Source organism: Manis pentadactyla, chromosome 5 (genome assembly GCF_030020395.1).
Source record: "Manis pentadactyla isolate mManPen7 chromosome 5, mManPen7.hap1, whole genome shotgun sequence".
NCBI lineage: Eukaryota > Metazoa > Chordata > Mammalia > Pholidota > Manidae > Manis > Manis pentadactyla.
In genome coordinates this window covers 41,891,667-41,907,360 of record NC_080023.1, presented here as the reverse complement: position 1 = coordinate 41,907,360, position 15,694 = coordinate 41,891,667, and the positions used below count along the sequence as shown (strand labels likewise).

Here is a 15,694-nt window from a genome sequence, read left to right as displayed (position 1 = left end):
TACTCTTGTATATATTTACATAGGTTTTATAGTTTCCTTTATAAAGACTTGTGTTTCCTATTAGATTGCTTCCTGAAATACATTTTTGAATAATGTTTTATTGATAGTATGACTTTTTAAAGAAATACAAAGAGTTTTCACTTTTCCATCAGCCTCTGTGCTTTGGTAATTTATCCCAACTCTCAGGAAGGCCTCTCTACCCTCTTTCTCCTCTTTGACTTTCCTGTTGAAAGTTTCCTCAACCTTTGTGGCCTGGTTTTTGTTCCAACAACTGTACAGTGTCAACTGACAGACCTGCTGTGCCTCACCATTGCCTGCTGGGGTCATTGCCTTTCCTAACTCAGTCCCACTTTCCAGTTCTCAGCTCACAGATGCCCTAACAGCATCACCCTGCCTCTCTTGGCATTGAGCCTCCAGCCAGCTGGGGCTGGGCAGGATGGTGGTTATTTGTAAATCGGGTTTTACATTAGGTACTAATTTTTACTGTATATCTTCCAATCTGGGTCTGTCTTGCCAGTGGGTTTCAGCCCAGGCAAATTCTCTATGGTTTCAATGTGACCAAAAAAATTGACAGCAAAACGTTCTTGGGGTGAAAGAGCTATACCCAACTTTATTTCCAGGTCAGTCACTAGAATCTCATTCACTCAGAGCAAATCTGCATGCAGCAAGCCAGTCTCTGCCTCTGGGCCCTCTGTCTGCACAGCCATCCTCTGGGCCTCTCTGCACAGTTGTCCCACACAGCCTTCCTCTGGGCCTGTGCTCTCCTCTCTTGCAGCCTTGCAGCTGTGCCACCGTGTTGTGCCCAGAGCACTGGGTGGAGCTCTTTATATAGAGTCAACAGCCATGTATTGCCCACAGGTGTGCAGTGAGCCAGTCAACCAGGGCCAAGTGAGAATCCTGGCCACAGGAACTCCCATTTTATCTATACTCCACCCCTCCAGGATTCTCTCCTCTCAATCTATGTGCCCTTAGTCCTCTGCAATGGTCCCTGTGCAAGGAAACTCGAACATTGTTCTCCAGCTTCTCCAGCAAAAAGTCTTGCAGACACACAGGCCAGACTCGTGGCTCTGTCTCTGACCTCTGCCTCTTTGGTCTTAATGGCTGGAACTGCTGCTCCGGTTTCAGCTGTTGCCATAGCTCCAGTAAGATCCTATTTAGCTTCCCCTCTAATTTCCTTCCATCTACTCCTGCCCATATCAAATCAACCCACATCTGGGTCCTCGTAAGCCTCACGAGGCCCCTCAAATTCCTCCTGTGAGTAACAGCTCTTATTTCTTTCCAGGTTATCTCTTTCAGCTACTGTATGTGTCACCTCGCATTTTGTAATCACTGCCTCAAGGGCAGGCTGCACTGTCAGGGAAGACAGCTTTCCCATCTCTGATCCTGACAGAACAATTCCATCCACCCCCAAGTCCCACAGCCACCAGCTCAGCCTGAGTATAGGGGCGGACCATAGAGTGCTCCACGACCTGAGGAGGGGCCGCTCCTCTCCTTGGGGAACTTTCAGCTGCTGGGTCTTTATTTTCTCTACAACCACTGGGCGTGCTTTCAATACTTGGAGGCGCCGTCCCTTCATCCTTCCCCAGCTTCTCCATTTCTGGGGCTGAAGGCTCCTTTCTCTCTCCTCTCCCGAGTGCCTCCTCTGCTACAACCTTCACCTTTTCTACTGTGCCTCGCAGCAATGCTACCTCAGTCTTCAGAAGGTCTCCTACCTTCAGCTCAATGCTTCACAGCTGACGTTCTTGTGCCACCTCCGCCTGTGCTTCCCTCAGGAGTTCGTCTTTTTCCTTGATGGCCTCTTCCATCTTCAGAACACCTGGCAGCGCTGCCGTCTCGTCTCCAATGGCACCTTGCTGCCGGCACTCTCGTGCTGCCTCCTCCCGCGTCAAGGCCATCTCCCTCCTCAGGGCATCCATAGAAGTTTACAGCTCAAGGTTCTCTGTAGACCTTTTTAAGACTGTGAGAAGCAGCCAACCCACAGTCCCTGTTACCCCACAGGCACTCTGCTTCTCAAAGGATCTGCTTACTATACCAAGGGCCACCCCTACAGCCTCAGGTGTCACCTCCACTCAGGTGTCATCTCCACCCCACTTGGGGTGGGGCCCAGTCCTCTAGGAGGCAAGCCACCTTGTACCACATACCACATACCAACTGGGGGACAATCCAATGTCTCCCCATTCACAGGGGCAGCCCGCTGAATTACCCCTCCCATAAAGGCAGCCTGTCCTTTTCCTTGGTCAACAATGAATCCGGCCGACTATGCTAATTGTCTTGCCAATGGGTTTCAGCCCTGGGCAAGTTCGCTATGGATTCAATGTGACCAAAGAAATTGATAGCAAAATGTTATTGGGTTGAAAGGGTTATACCCAACTTTATTTCCAGATGGCAGGTCAGTCACTAAAATGCTGTTCACTCAGAGCGAGTCTGCATGCAGCAAGCTGGTCTCTGTCTTGGGCCCCTCTGTCCACACAGCCGTCCTCTGGGCCTCTCTGCCTGCACAGCCATCCTGCACAGCCGTTCTCTGGGCCTCTCTGCACAGTCCTGAACAGCCGTCCTCTGGGCCTCTGTCCTCCGCTCTGCTCTCCAGCCTTGCAGCCGTGCCACCGTGTCGTGCCCAGAGCACTGGGTGGAGTTCTTTATATAGAGTCAACAGCCATGTATTGCCCATAGGTGTGCAGTGAGCTAGTCAACCAGGGCCAGGTGAGAATCATGGCCAAAGGAACTCTCATTTTATCCAGTCTATAAATACTTCAAAAACTTTCTTTGAAAAAAAGTGGGGCTAAAAATGTGTTGACTTCCTTGTTAATGGCTGTGCTTGCCTTGGTTGTTCAGTTTCTTTAGCTGCATGAAACTGTCTGTGGTAGGCATTTCAAGGCTGTGAATCCCCACCATCACCCATACTCTCCCCTCCCCTTCTTTCGGCATCCCCCCATTCCACCCGAGTAAATCCTGTGCAGGCGAGGGAAGATTTCACGTCAGTTACTCCATTGAAGAGTCAGCCCAGATTCATTCAGCTGAGTCTGTATTGCACACCAAGCCTTTGGTGTAGGCATCAAAATTTGAGGGTTGAGTGTAAGTGACTTCCAGATTGTTTCCTTGCTTCTCAGCCCCCTCCAGCCCTTCTTCTGCTGTGCCATGCATTCGCTCCATCCGGACTGCTTGACTCTTCCCCACCAGGCACACTTTCCCTCTTTGAGAACCTGACTCAGATACTGCTACTCAGGGAAACTTCCTGAGTTACCCCAGGTCAAGTTCACATCTCCTTCCTTGGTTCTTTCTTTCCGCTGGGCTGATACACATGCTTCTGTCTTCATTCAGCCGGCAAATATTAAATGCCATGATGCATGGGACCACTTCTCAGTGCTGGGCTGTAGAGGTGAGTGAGACAGACAGGGTCACTGCCCACTGAGAGGGGAGGCAGGTAATGAAATGAATAGAGGATGGTTTCAGATAGTGATAAGTGCTCAGAAGAAAACAAGACAGAACAAGATGGGGGTGGGTGGGCTGGAGAGAGTGGATAGGGATGTTTTCTCCCAAGAGGCGACTGACATGTCATGGTCATGAGCCATGGAAGCATTTGGGAAGAAGCTGTTAGTGTGGAGAAAGCAGCTCCTGCAAATGCCCCGAGGCAGGAAGAGTGTGGCACTCCAGAGGGCAGGAGCAGGGGGATGGGGGTGGGGTGGGGTGGGAGATGAGGTCAGAAGAGTAGTGGGTTTGAGGACTGCAGTGGCAAGGAATGTGGATTTTATCCCTAAGTGCCGAGGAACTGTTGGGGGTTAAGCTAAGGGAATCATGTGAAATGATTTATGTTTAATTTCCTCACATGTGTCTGTTAGACCATGAGCTGTGTGAGGGCAGCAAATCCCCAGCACCAAGCCCAGAGCACTGTCAGTAAATGTTTGAGATTTAATGCATGAACAGTCTGTGTTTTTATTTGATAAGCTCTAAGTGGTGAGTCATTAACACCATGTAAGTAACATTTCTGTTTAATAAAATCTGATCATCCTGATGCTAGGTCACTCCCTATGAATAAGGGAATATCAGACTTTCTCAAGACTTGAGGGTGTCATTATTTTCTGGATGTTCTTTTCAGCCTTCAAAGCAGTACCAAAGGGTGTTAAGTAGAATCTCTGTGACCAGAAAAGAATGAAAAGCTGACATTTAAAAAATGAAAACGATATGCAGTGCAGTCAAACCTCATGATAAGGCAGATACAGATACACATCACAATGGCATTTGCTCTCAAAAGGAAGCAAGCTGGAGTTTTTCTGGGGTGTGGGCAGGAGGGTTGGTGGCAAGCAGTCATCTCCTGATGGTTTGGGCCTCTTAGTTCCATATAGGGGCAGTTGTATAGTGTTTAATTTTCACCGTGTTTACTTCTGCGCTGTTGGAAAATATAGACCACCTGGGACATGTTTTTCATTAACTGTACAATAATATCATCTTGAATTTTATGTGATTGACTTTTTTTAAGCCTGACCATAAGTAATGATGGGCTTTTGCTATATATAGTTTGAAAATTTTTAATCTCCAGTTTACACATATATGTATACAGGTATTATAAATTATTTCCTTACAAAACTTTTAGTTTTTCCTAAATCAGTTGGAAATCCTAATTTATATCTGTCTCTGTCCCGTTAAATAAAGCTTGGGAAATTCTCTTGTGGGGCCATTATACCCAGTCATAGTGCCTGTTCGGGAGAAGGTCTCTGCTCATTGCTTCTCCACCCACACTCACTTAAGAATATGCTACAGGGAACAGAGGATTTAAAACATGGCAAACCAAGTAATTTTGGACCTTGTTTTTAAGTTGGAAATATTTTTCTCTACAGAGACTTCAGCAACACAGAAACTCTGTGTAGTGAACAGAAGTATTACTGTGAAACATGCTGCAGCAAACAGGAGGCCCAGAAGAGGTGCGTGAAGGGTTCCGCTCAGGGCCTGGCTTTGTGTTGCAAAAAGGGACCAGACTCCAGAGCCTGACAGATCTGATTTCGAATCCCAGTTCCATGGGCTCATGGCCCAGCAGCTTTGGAGAAGTCAGTTCCCTTCCTCCCTGGTGAAACTAGGATAAGAATGCCTACTGTGGGCAGTTGTCATTTCATCTAGTTGTTCAGTTATGTGTTCATTCCTTCATTCAACAAATATTTGTTGAGTGCTATGTATCAGATACTGTGCTGGGTAAGCAAGTCGTGATCAGATGTAATTGCTATCCTCTTGGGATTAAAGACAAATTATGAAAAGGACTCAGTGTGTAGCACAGAATAGACACCCAATATTGTTAGTATTGCCTAAATACTAGAACTTCTTATTAGAAACCTAAGAGCTTAAAAAGTTAATCATTTAATAAGGAATCACAGGGAATCAATAACATCAGTTACAAGGATAGGTGATAATAACAAGGCCATCACATTGTGAACTGATAGAGGACCCAAGGTTGCTCACTGTTTTACCAGCACCAACCAGGTGCAGCTCTTGGACAGTCCAAGATTATCCTAGTCAAGAAACTAGACATTTTAGTATTCTTCCTGTGAGTTCAGTTTACCCTGCCAGTGGTTGTGAAATATTCAAGGTAACTCGCAGATGTTCATTACTGCCTAAAACTGTCTGAAACCCTCAGGGATCTAGAGCTGAGGTTAAAATGACGTCTCTGTCCAGCTCCCTAGCTCTTCACCCCTAGACATGCTCACCTTCCTTGCTGTATCAAAATGTTAAAAGGTTAGGTAGGCATTGTGCCACTCCTAGGGGAGGTGGTGGGTACCTTTTGTTAATGGCCTGGGGAGCTCACCTCTGCTCCCCATCCTTACAAGCTAAATCTGCTGCCCAGGTCTTCCTACAGGACACGAAGGTGTTTCCTCTTCAGCCCTGGAGGTTTTATATGTTAAAATGTCATGTGTTCCTGAAGAATATGGGGTCGTCAATAATTCTTGTATTTCTGTTGATGTTGTTATTTTGCTTATTTTCATGAACAGGATTTAACCTCAATAGGTTACTGAATAATTTTCTTAAAATCTGTCCTTCTCAAATAACCTAGACTGAAATGTACACAAACTGAACTGCATTTACCTAGTTCAGGACATTCATAAAACAGGGGTCCTGGAAGATCCTCTGTTCTGGCAGAGTTATCTGCACAAATGGGCATCTTTGTGCCTTTTTCCAAGGAATATTAATGGTTACCTAGTGAAAAATGCTTTCTGTGTTTATGAAAATGGGGAAATGCCACATCAAACAGGAGAAAACAGAAGTTCCTTTACAGCAGAATTTCTCAAAACCCAACCCCTGCATTTTATGAATGAGGAAACTGAGGGCTCGGGAGGGGAAATAACTTGCCCAAGAGCAGAGGAATTAGGAATGAGAGCAAGCCTAGCATGCCCCGTTTCCTGATGGTCAGCAGCGCCATGTCTGAAGTGTCGCCACTAGTCCTCAGAACCTGGAAACCCAGACCACACCCAATTGCTTGTCTTTTTCCCAACTTCCTTTTCTCAAAACCTCCTCTCCATGATCTCGAGTGAGGGGATTGTCCAAATATTGTCCCTCCATGGGAGGAAGAGGGCAGTAACAGAGAGCAATTGCACATCATATTTTTATTGGCACAGAAATTCTGGAATGGCTCCTTGGACCAGAGACCTGCTGTTGCACTTTTCTCTCACTGGCTGTACTTCAGTTAGCTGAGCTGGGATAAGTCAGCTCTACAAAAGCGAGCATACTTTTATTCTTGCAAATGATTTGGTTATTTGCTGGCTTGAAGTTTGTTAAGAAGCCCCCTGCTCTCCATGTGTGCAGGCAGCGGTGCTCTGTTCCCTTACCAGGTACTGGGTACCACTGATTTTCTATTCTGTGGTTTCTTAGAATGAGAGTGAAAAAGTTGCCCATGATTTTGGCGCTGCATCTAAAGCGGTTCAAGTACATGGAGCAGCTCCACAGGTACACCAAGCTGTCCTACCGCGTGGTCTTCCCGCTGGAACTGCGGCTCTTCAACACCTCCAGTGATGCCGTGAACTTGGACCGCATGTACGACCTGGTTGCGGTGGTGGTTCACTGCGGCAGGTGAGGGCAGGTGGGGTGGTGGGACACTTGGGAGAAGTGTGAAGCTTGTACTCATGCCAAAATACATCAGCAGCACCATTCCCAGGCTGTGAGACTCGGTAATCATGGTACTTTTGGCATCTCTTCCAAGTTCTTTATCATCTCAAAATAAATCTAAACATGCCTACCTACATATATAAGATAAATTATAATAATGAGGATCTGAATGTTTTGTGGAAGGGGAAATAACTTGATAAATCTCTGCTGGATGTAAGTGATGTTTAGTAGGAGTTTGAAACTAACATGGAGAAGTAATGTTTATACTATGATTTTAATTATTAAAAAGCCAGGTTACCTATATAGTATAGGAATGGGTTGATTGACTTTTTACTCTGGACTGTGATGATGGTATAGGTATTATCTGACTATATAGGTATTTTAAGATGTATGAACACAGACTGGAAGCAGTAGGTTAAATTTAGTAATTTTTTGGCAATTTTGAACGATTAAAAATGTACTATCAAAAAATATTCTCTACGGTTTTTCAGTCTTTCCTTGATATTCTATAGTAAGGAAAAACCTTCTACATATTCAAAAAAAAAGAGAGAAAGCCCTTAGATACGGAGAAGCAAAGTTGTGCTGAGAGTCCTTTGAGCAAGTATGTTGTATCCCACCATGTAAGAATGGAGAAGTGGGATGGATTGGATTGGGGTGGATAGACCATTCCCAAGAGAATGTGTGGTTTCACAAGGAGGAATGGGTTGATTGACTTTTCACCCTGGACTGTGGTGATGGTATAAGAAACTAACCTCACATGTGAAACACCTCGTGTTTTGTCCCATGCAGAGTAACTGTAAATCACTGGGAAGTTTCTCATGTTCCCAGTAAGTTATATGTATCAGCCAGTTCTAAGCCAGCTTTGTGTTTTCCCTGAAGAGTAGTTCTAACAGTTACTCTTTTAAAGAAAACAGGGGTCCCATGATCTGGAGAGTAGCCGTGAACACTGGGTCCTAGGACCCCACCACAGGGGGTGGGAGGCGTCTTGGGGCAGGCACAGTGTTGGCACCTGGCGGGCACTGTGGCCAGGTGGGCAGTGGGCCAGTGGGGACAGGTCACGGGGAAGCAGAGGTGCTCACGTGTGTAGGGTATGCACAGGTTTCAGGATGGGTCTCTGTAGGTGCCGACTCTGATCTTAGGAGCACTGGTGAGGTCAAAGCAGAGACCCATTTAGGGGAATGGTGGGCAAGTAGGGGGCTGGGTTCTGAAATAATAGTTTCTATAATGGGGACACAAGATCAGAGCAGCCCTGGGAGCAGGGGCTAGTTGATGCCAAGTCACGCATGCTGCTAATTAGAATTCTTCAAATTCTTCCCCCCCTAGAGGTAGGATTGTTTTCATACACAGAGCAGGACTGGCCTGCACACAGGGGTCAGATGGCTTCCAGCTGTGGGCTCTGGGAAGCTCTAGGCTGGGGAGCCGGGCCCTGGCTGAGGACCTTCTGGACCATGGAGGAAGGAGCATACAGCCTCCTTCATTGATTTCTACCACAAGAATTTTTTGAACCCTTGTTTCCTGGGTTCCATGGCAGGATCTGCAGATACAGCAGTGAACAAGACCCCTGGGGGCCCTGCCCGCACGAAGCTGAGGCTCTAGTGGGAAAGTGACAAATACACCAGCCTGCACCTCCACAGCCACACAAGCCTCTGCAAAGCTGACAGTCTGGGTCAGTGCCGTGGGGACTGACCGGGCGAGGAGGGAGCAGCAGGGGGCACCACTTCGGGGAGGGTGGTTGGCAAAGATTTATTTTCCGAGGGAACGTTTGAGCAGAGGCCTAAGGGAGAAAATGGGCCAAGACTGCAGACTTTGGGGGAGGATTATTTCAGGCAGAGTTGCCAAAAGTGCAGAGGCCCAAGATGTGAAGAGGTGACTAGTGAGAGTAGAGTGGGCTGGGGCTCGGGAGGTAGAAGAGGGCGGAGGAGGTTGCAGAAGAGCAGGAACAGGTCATGTGGATCATCTTGTATTTAAACAAAGCAAACAAAGGGAAATTCAGCTTCAGTGGTGCAATGAAAAAAACAAAACTAGATGTAGGATTGAAATCCCCTCAGTTGGGCAAATCTAACTACATAGTTCTTCCTATTTTTTCCAATTTTGTATACTATATACCTTTTATTTTAGCACTTGTTTTTATCCGTTATGGTTTAACATTTTTAACATCTTTCTAAAGCTTAAATCAGATATGTCCTTCCTCAGAATTCCCCACTGTCTTCCTGGTTCACAGCAAAGTCCAAAATCTCAACCATACCCCATTCCCACCTCTCTGGCTTCCCTCACTGCCTCCCTCAGCTCTAGCTTCCTTGCTGTTCTCAGGCACACTGAGAACCTACTGTCCCACCAAGACCTTTGCACTTGCTCTTCCCTATTCGGGAATTTCCATCATATAATCCCATAGCTCGTTACCATAATCCCTGTCTGTCCACCGCCCCACCCCCCTGCCCCATTTTCCTCTGGGAATTTTTCTCTGATACCTTCTCTCTCTCACACACTGTCTTGTTAGTCTACTCTATTCTTCTTCATGGCACTTACCACCACTTGAAATGTATTTATATTTTAATTTATTTATTGCCTGTCTAGCCCTCAGCCCAAGAAAGTGGGGACTTTGTTCTGTTCACTGCTTTTTTGCTGATAGTCAGAGTAGGGTCTGGCACAGAGTAGGTATACAGTAATTATTTGTTAATATTTGTTGAATTTGAATGTCTGTTTCCCCCCTGGAGTGTGAGTCCTTAGAAGATAGATGTTTGACTCATCTTTGCACTTCCTTATGCCCAGCACAGTGCCCGCACCTGGGTGTTTCTCCAAATTGTGGCCAAATGAATGTGGACATAGACATGACCTATACCAAGTTCTCTGTCCTGATAATAAGGTTTTTTCTTAGTAAATCACTGCTTATAAAGAGCTACATAGAGTTTTATAAAGAAATAAATGTTATCTTGGTAACTTTCTTTTGTTTGTTTTTTTCCAGTGGTCCTAATCGTGGGCATTATATTACTATTGTGAAAAGCCATGGCTTCTGGCTTTTGTTTGATGATGACATTGTAGAGGTTGGTATGCAGATTATTCTACCGTAGGGTAGGGCATAGACACTATTTTGGGGATGTGTGTCTGTAGAATGTTCCAAAACAGGGATGTTTTCCCATAGTCTGACTTGAAAACAACTTACATTTCTCTCAAGACTAAATTCTGTTGTTGCTTGTTCTCTGTGGAAAGGGAGAAAGGGGTGTAATCATGGACTCATTAATACTGTGTTCTTGTTAGGGCAGCTGCTCAGCCAGAGACATGGGATCTCTGTGCCCCCGTAAATCGTATTTATATATAAGCCCAGTTTCCTACCATGATGGAAACCCTCTCTGGTATAAACCAAATAATAACTTTGAGGTTGTGTTAAAATTATTCATGATACCAAGCTTTTCTTGTACTGATTATTATTTTAAAATATTTTTTCAGTCTCTTGAACCTGAAAATCTTTATATTACACCAGAGTATTCCATATTGTGATTTTGTTGTAAGGGAACCCTAGCTGGAAAGAATCCCACCCTGACAGACACAGTCTCTGTTAGCCCTGGGGCAGCCCCTCCGGCGACCCGACCAAGACTGCCCAGTGTGCCAGCCCGAGAGACGGGAGTCCTGGCTGCTTTAAAGAGTGCCCACGTGTGGTTGCTGATAGAGTAAAGAGTGGCTTTCTTCCCCAGTGATTAGCCACTTATGTAATCACATCCCTCTGTCAAGTGGAATTACCTTTTTGCCATTCAAAGTTCCCAACTGTGATTTTATAACAAGCAGTGTTTCTTATGTTTTCTTGTACATTCCATTAGTTTTTCTTTCCTTCTTCCACTCTTGTTAAACAATTAATTGTTCTTTCTGTCTTTTGCAGAAAATTGATGCCCAAGCTATTGAGGAATTCTATGGGTTGACATCAGATATATCAAAAAATTCAGAATCTGGATATATTTTATTCTATCAGTCAAGAGAATAACTTAAAGAGCTGTAGGACTAATTCAAGTGGGGGAAATGTTCAAGCACTAGTACCCGGTTTCTCTGCAGACTTTCTTCTTCCCCATTGGTCCACCAGTGGTATTAATCCAAGTGTCAACGGTCTGGCTATTGGACTCTCTCCTCCTTTGTTTTTTTACATGCAGCACTACGTGTGGTTTTATTTTCATCTGAGGTAGAGTTAACTGCAATCAGATTGTGGTAAGATTTACATGAATAACAGTTGCTAATTTCAGGATGGGGTAAATGCTATGTCACTGGCTATGTCTTGCTGAATTAGAACGACATTTCCTGCAAATGTCTACAGTTTATTTTGGGTTTTTGCTGAACTTCCTAAATGGCTTCCAGGGTGTCCTGTCAGTGCATTGCTTTAACTTGTCCCTGGAGACATTGCCACCCATTTTTAGCTTCTCTGCCTCTTTTCTGACAGAAGGACTGAAGAACTGAGTAGGTGTTCACCTTTTAGGGCTGCCGCTATAGCTTTAAGTTTGTGCAAATGAATTGTTTAAAAGTGAGTAACCTCCATACTGAAACCATCCTCCAGGTGGAACGGTGAGAAGTTGTTCACCGCAGTTGTGTCTGCCTAGGCTATGCTCATCTAGCCTCCAGGATTCTGGGAGCTGCGACGGCGTGGAGCCCAGGGCAGCCAAAGCCAAGAGGAGGGAGCTTCTGTGGACAGCGAAAAGTCACTGTTTTAATCTTTCTACCAGAACCAAGTTTGAGGAAAATAAATGTGCTGTTTCTAGTGGCACTTTTCTTCTGTAAGGTCCTGTGAGTTGTAGCTGTCTCTTCTCTGGCACTGCTAAGCTTTCCAAGGTATCTTCCCAGTCACCCTGGTGTCCCTCAGGCTGTGGTCGTAGGGTTGAGACACCCCGCGGCTGCACAGCTCCGCTGAGCCGGTCAGTACCAACATCATCGGGAAGAGGGGAGGCTCTGTACCTCCACCACCATCTGCCGCCTTGTACAACTTCCCTCATTGAACGTTCCAGCCTGTAACTGAGGCCCTGACAAGTCCCAGGGCTAAGATGGAGCCCTCCCCAGAGGCAGTGCTGGAGCTAGCTGGGTATGAAGGTGGGTCAAAGGAAGTGTCCGCGGGCAGGTGCAGGAACGAACAAGATGATGGCGTTTCTTTGGCTCAGACTCCTAGAATGCTTGACAAGGTGGAGTTTTTTGGAAGAACCTCATCTCATCGTAGTAACTTGTACCATTTTCACTTTTGTTATATATGTATTTATTAGAACATCTGATTATTGGTACCTTTTATTAAAAGGGTTGGTTTGGTGTTTTACGTTAAGCTGGCTTTGGTTTCCTACAAACACTCCTGAGTCGTAGATCTTGGTTGCTTCCTTTTGGAAGTCAGTTGATGTCCATACCCTGTAACATACTGTGAACCTATTGTTACCTTAATAAATCAGCAAACGAACATGCAAATGTTTGGCATAATGTGAACTAAAGTTGAAGTTGGAAATGTTAGTGGTCATTTTGCAACAATTATGAGCATAGCACTTTATCTAGATGAAAACTGGATTTCTTATCTTTGAAATATCTTGAACAGTTAATTGCTCAGAATTTAAGTATGCCAACAATTCATTTTTTCACACTTAAAGTGAAATGTTTTACTCTTTACTGGAGAAGATAAAAATAGGGTGATCTTCACATTATTGTTTTGTACAAGTGGTGAAAACATACCTTGCTTTATTTAGAGGCAAATTCTTATTTATAAATATTTTGTCTTTTTTTTCCTCCACTAAGCATATTCAGTATCACTTACCTAGAAGGTGGTATTTATTCTGTTTTTAAGGAGAGACACTTGCCAATTGAAGGTCATTGATTTAGGGAACTATTTGTACTATATATAACCCATATATTTGATTGAAGGTTACAAATTTTAAAAGAATGATGGTTGATATCTTATATATTTGGCACTGATTCATAAGAAAAAGTATTAAAGTTATCTTTGAAATTACTCTTGAAGCTAATTTATTAGGGGAAAAAGTTTCAATTGGAAGCATAGAGAAGTAATATCTAAATGCCAAATCATAGATTCAGTACACTTTTTTTCTGATGTATAAAGAGCTATTTGCAATGACTTAACTAATTCCATTGAATAGAAAGGGTCAGTTAAAATTCAGTATTCATGGGCAGATTTTTAAAATAGATAAGTATGGAAGATCATGCAAGACATTAAAATGGTTGTGTGATACGGGAAAAAGAGGTTGGGAAAAGACCAAATTGCACTTACCCACTGACGCTCCATCAGTTTTTTTAAACTTTAGAGCTGACAATTTCTTCCTCTCCTCTCCTCTTCAATAAATGAAACAAAACACTAGGCAGCTACATTTCCCACCCCCACTCCCCCGGCCATTTCACTTTGTGTAAAGACAGAGCATGCAAACACTTTTTCATTTTTCATTGCTCACACAGAGCAGAGAACGCTGTGGGTTCTGCGGGGCCATTCTGAGGTCAGTGGCAGCACAAAGGCCCAGCAGTGTCTCCTCCGACGGCCAGGGTACTCATGTGTCATTTTCTGGCAGGAGTGAGTAGGCCTGCTGTATTTCTAACTGGTGGGTGTTTTATACTTAAAAAAGAAGTATTTGCTTTATTGGTTACTAGTTTAGCATCTAGATTATGGTATATTACATTAAAAAGGCATTTGTTTGAAGTATAATTCTGACATTCAGTCCTGTCATGTTGATGCATTTTACATTCGGAGGCACCGTGAAGTGGACGGGCTTGAAGAGAGCCAGGGAGCAACGCAAGAAGGTGTTGCCTGGAATAGGAAGCCAGGCATACTTGGTCCTATGGCTTGGTATATTTTGGATTTCAGATGAAATGGAAAAAAAATGACAGAAATAGTCCCTATGCATATATTTTCATGGATACCCTGGATTTCATGGGCATGCCTAACAGTGAACTATGTTCTAACTGGAGCTTAGGGCTTATTTTAGATATTGGAGTGTAGCTTTATTACAGATGGATTTTATCTTAAAACATTGCATTTTGATCAACTTTGTATATTCATGTGTACTAAAATACTGTGCAGTAAATGTTTTGCCCTTGTTTGCTCTTATATGGTCAAGGCATTTATTGGCACTATTGTGATTCACTCATGTAAATGGCATGGGTCGGAGAAAATTGTTTCCTACATTTCTGCCTAATTGTTTCCCAGTATTACATTAATTTATTTTTGGCTTCCATTTCTGTATAACCAAAATAGTTACTGTATTTGTGTGGCATTTGATTTTGTTGCTAAAAAAACAGTTGTTTTTATTTAATCTGTACCCTAATTTTTTTAATGTAACCAATTTAAGCACTTTAAGCAATAATGTCAATCTTGTGAAATTTCAATCAGTTTAACACTCTGCCTCTAAAATTGTTTGCAAAAAAATAAATAAAATAGGAATTCTCTTCCTAGAGAATTACATCTGGGTAATGTTACACACATGGACTTAAAATCCTTTTTATAAAATGTGAGTTATTGGCAAGTCTCATGTCCACGTAATCATTCCAAACTTAATTTTGAAGCCATGGAAATGTAAAGAACATTTTGGTCATTGTAATATATAAAGGTGGTGCTACTGTCAAGGTTGATAAAGTCAGTATTCTGGAGGTAACTCACTACTTTTTTGAGTGAGTAAGATGAACAGAATTAGTCCAGAAACCTGAATTTGGGGAATAGCAAATGGAGGATATCAGTGAAACAAAAGACTCAGGAGAAGCATCTTAGGCATCACAGTGAATTGCTTAGCTGGGACTTTGCCTTTAAAAATCTCCTTGACCAGTTACAGAATAAAAGATACAGTCCCAAAATAAGGCAGTGGCTTTCAGCTGTGTGGGCCTGGCCCTGGTGGACTGACAGGTGCAGGCTTCTGGGCAGTTTGAGCTCAAGGGCCCCCCAGCTGAGTGCACACCACTCTCTACACTGGCGTGCCAGTAGGGGGCAGGTGCTGGGCCTCGTCCTGTGGTCTTGGGGTGTGGCCTCCCAGGATGGGGACTCAATCTTACTGTTAAATTGCTAAATGCTTTTTCCCCCAACCAGGCACTTCAGGGGGTTCACGTGTGGGCAGGTGACTCATCTGAATGCATTTGCCTGGGCCCAATTATGCGAATACAAACCCACAAGCCAGGAGAGGGACAATGTGTCATTAAGACTCCAGTTTCTATCCATCTTCTCTGGAGGCAATTCAGTTGAACCTGTCTGAGCTGGAACAGAGGTTTGTTGGGGAAGCCACAATAAAGTCACAGAAAAATCACCATCTATCTGCCATGAAGACTGTAGGAAAGTGTTTGTCTTTTCTAGGCCTTGATTTGCCCGTCTGTCATGTTGGGTGTGTAAGGTCTTCTGTCACTGCCAGTGGAACACAATTGCTGGAGAATGAGAAGTATTCTCCATTTATCCAAATTTCCCTCCCTCTCTGTTCATTGACATTTAAACCACCTTTAACAGAGAATGAAGCCTTCCATTTCCATTGACTTATAAGATTTTTTTTGATTTATAAGAAGATAAAATACTTGCTTAAAATATTCCTAATGTTTTTTTCTTGAGAGAAGATTTTGATTATGGGGTAGTACTGAATACAAACCACTTAGACTTGTCTGAGAGAATCAGAAGTGTTGAGAT

The 15,694-nt window shown here is 43.9% G+C and overlaps 1 protein-coding gene across 2 annotated transcripts in view; it reads left to right on the top strand.

Annotated features, from left to right (window-relative positions):
* USP46 (ubiquitin specific peptidase 46) overlaps window positions 1-13,039 on the top strand; it is a 59,422-nt gene extending 46,383 nt beyond the window's left edge. For both annotated transcript variants that reach the window (XM_036892506.2, XM_057502225.1), the window contains exons 6-9: window positions 4,833-4,916; window positions 6,850-7,047; window positions 10,046-10,124; window positions 10,955-13,039. In XM_036892506.2, coding sequence (XP_036748401.1) covers window positions 4,833-4,916; window positions 6,850-7,047; window positions 10,046-10,124; window positions 10,955-11,056 — 463 coding nt within the window. In that variant the 3' untranslated portion in view covers window positions 11,057-13,039. The remainder of the gene's footprint in view (window positions 1-4,832; window positions 4,917-6,849; window positions 7,048-10,045; window positions 10,125-10,954) is intronic.
* Window positions 13,040-15,694: the final 2,655 nt, after the last annotated feature.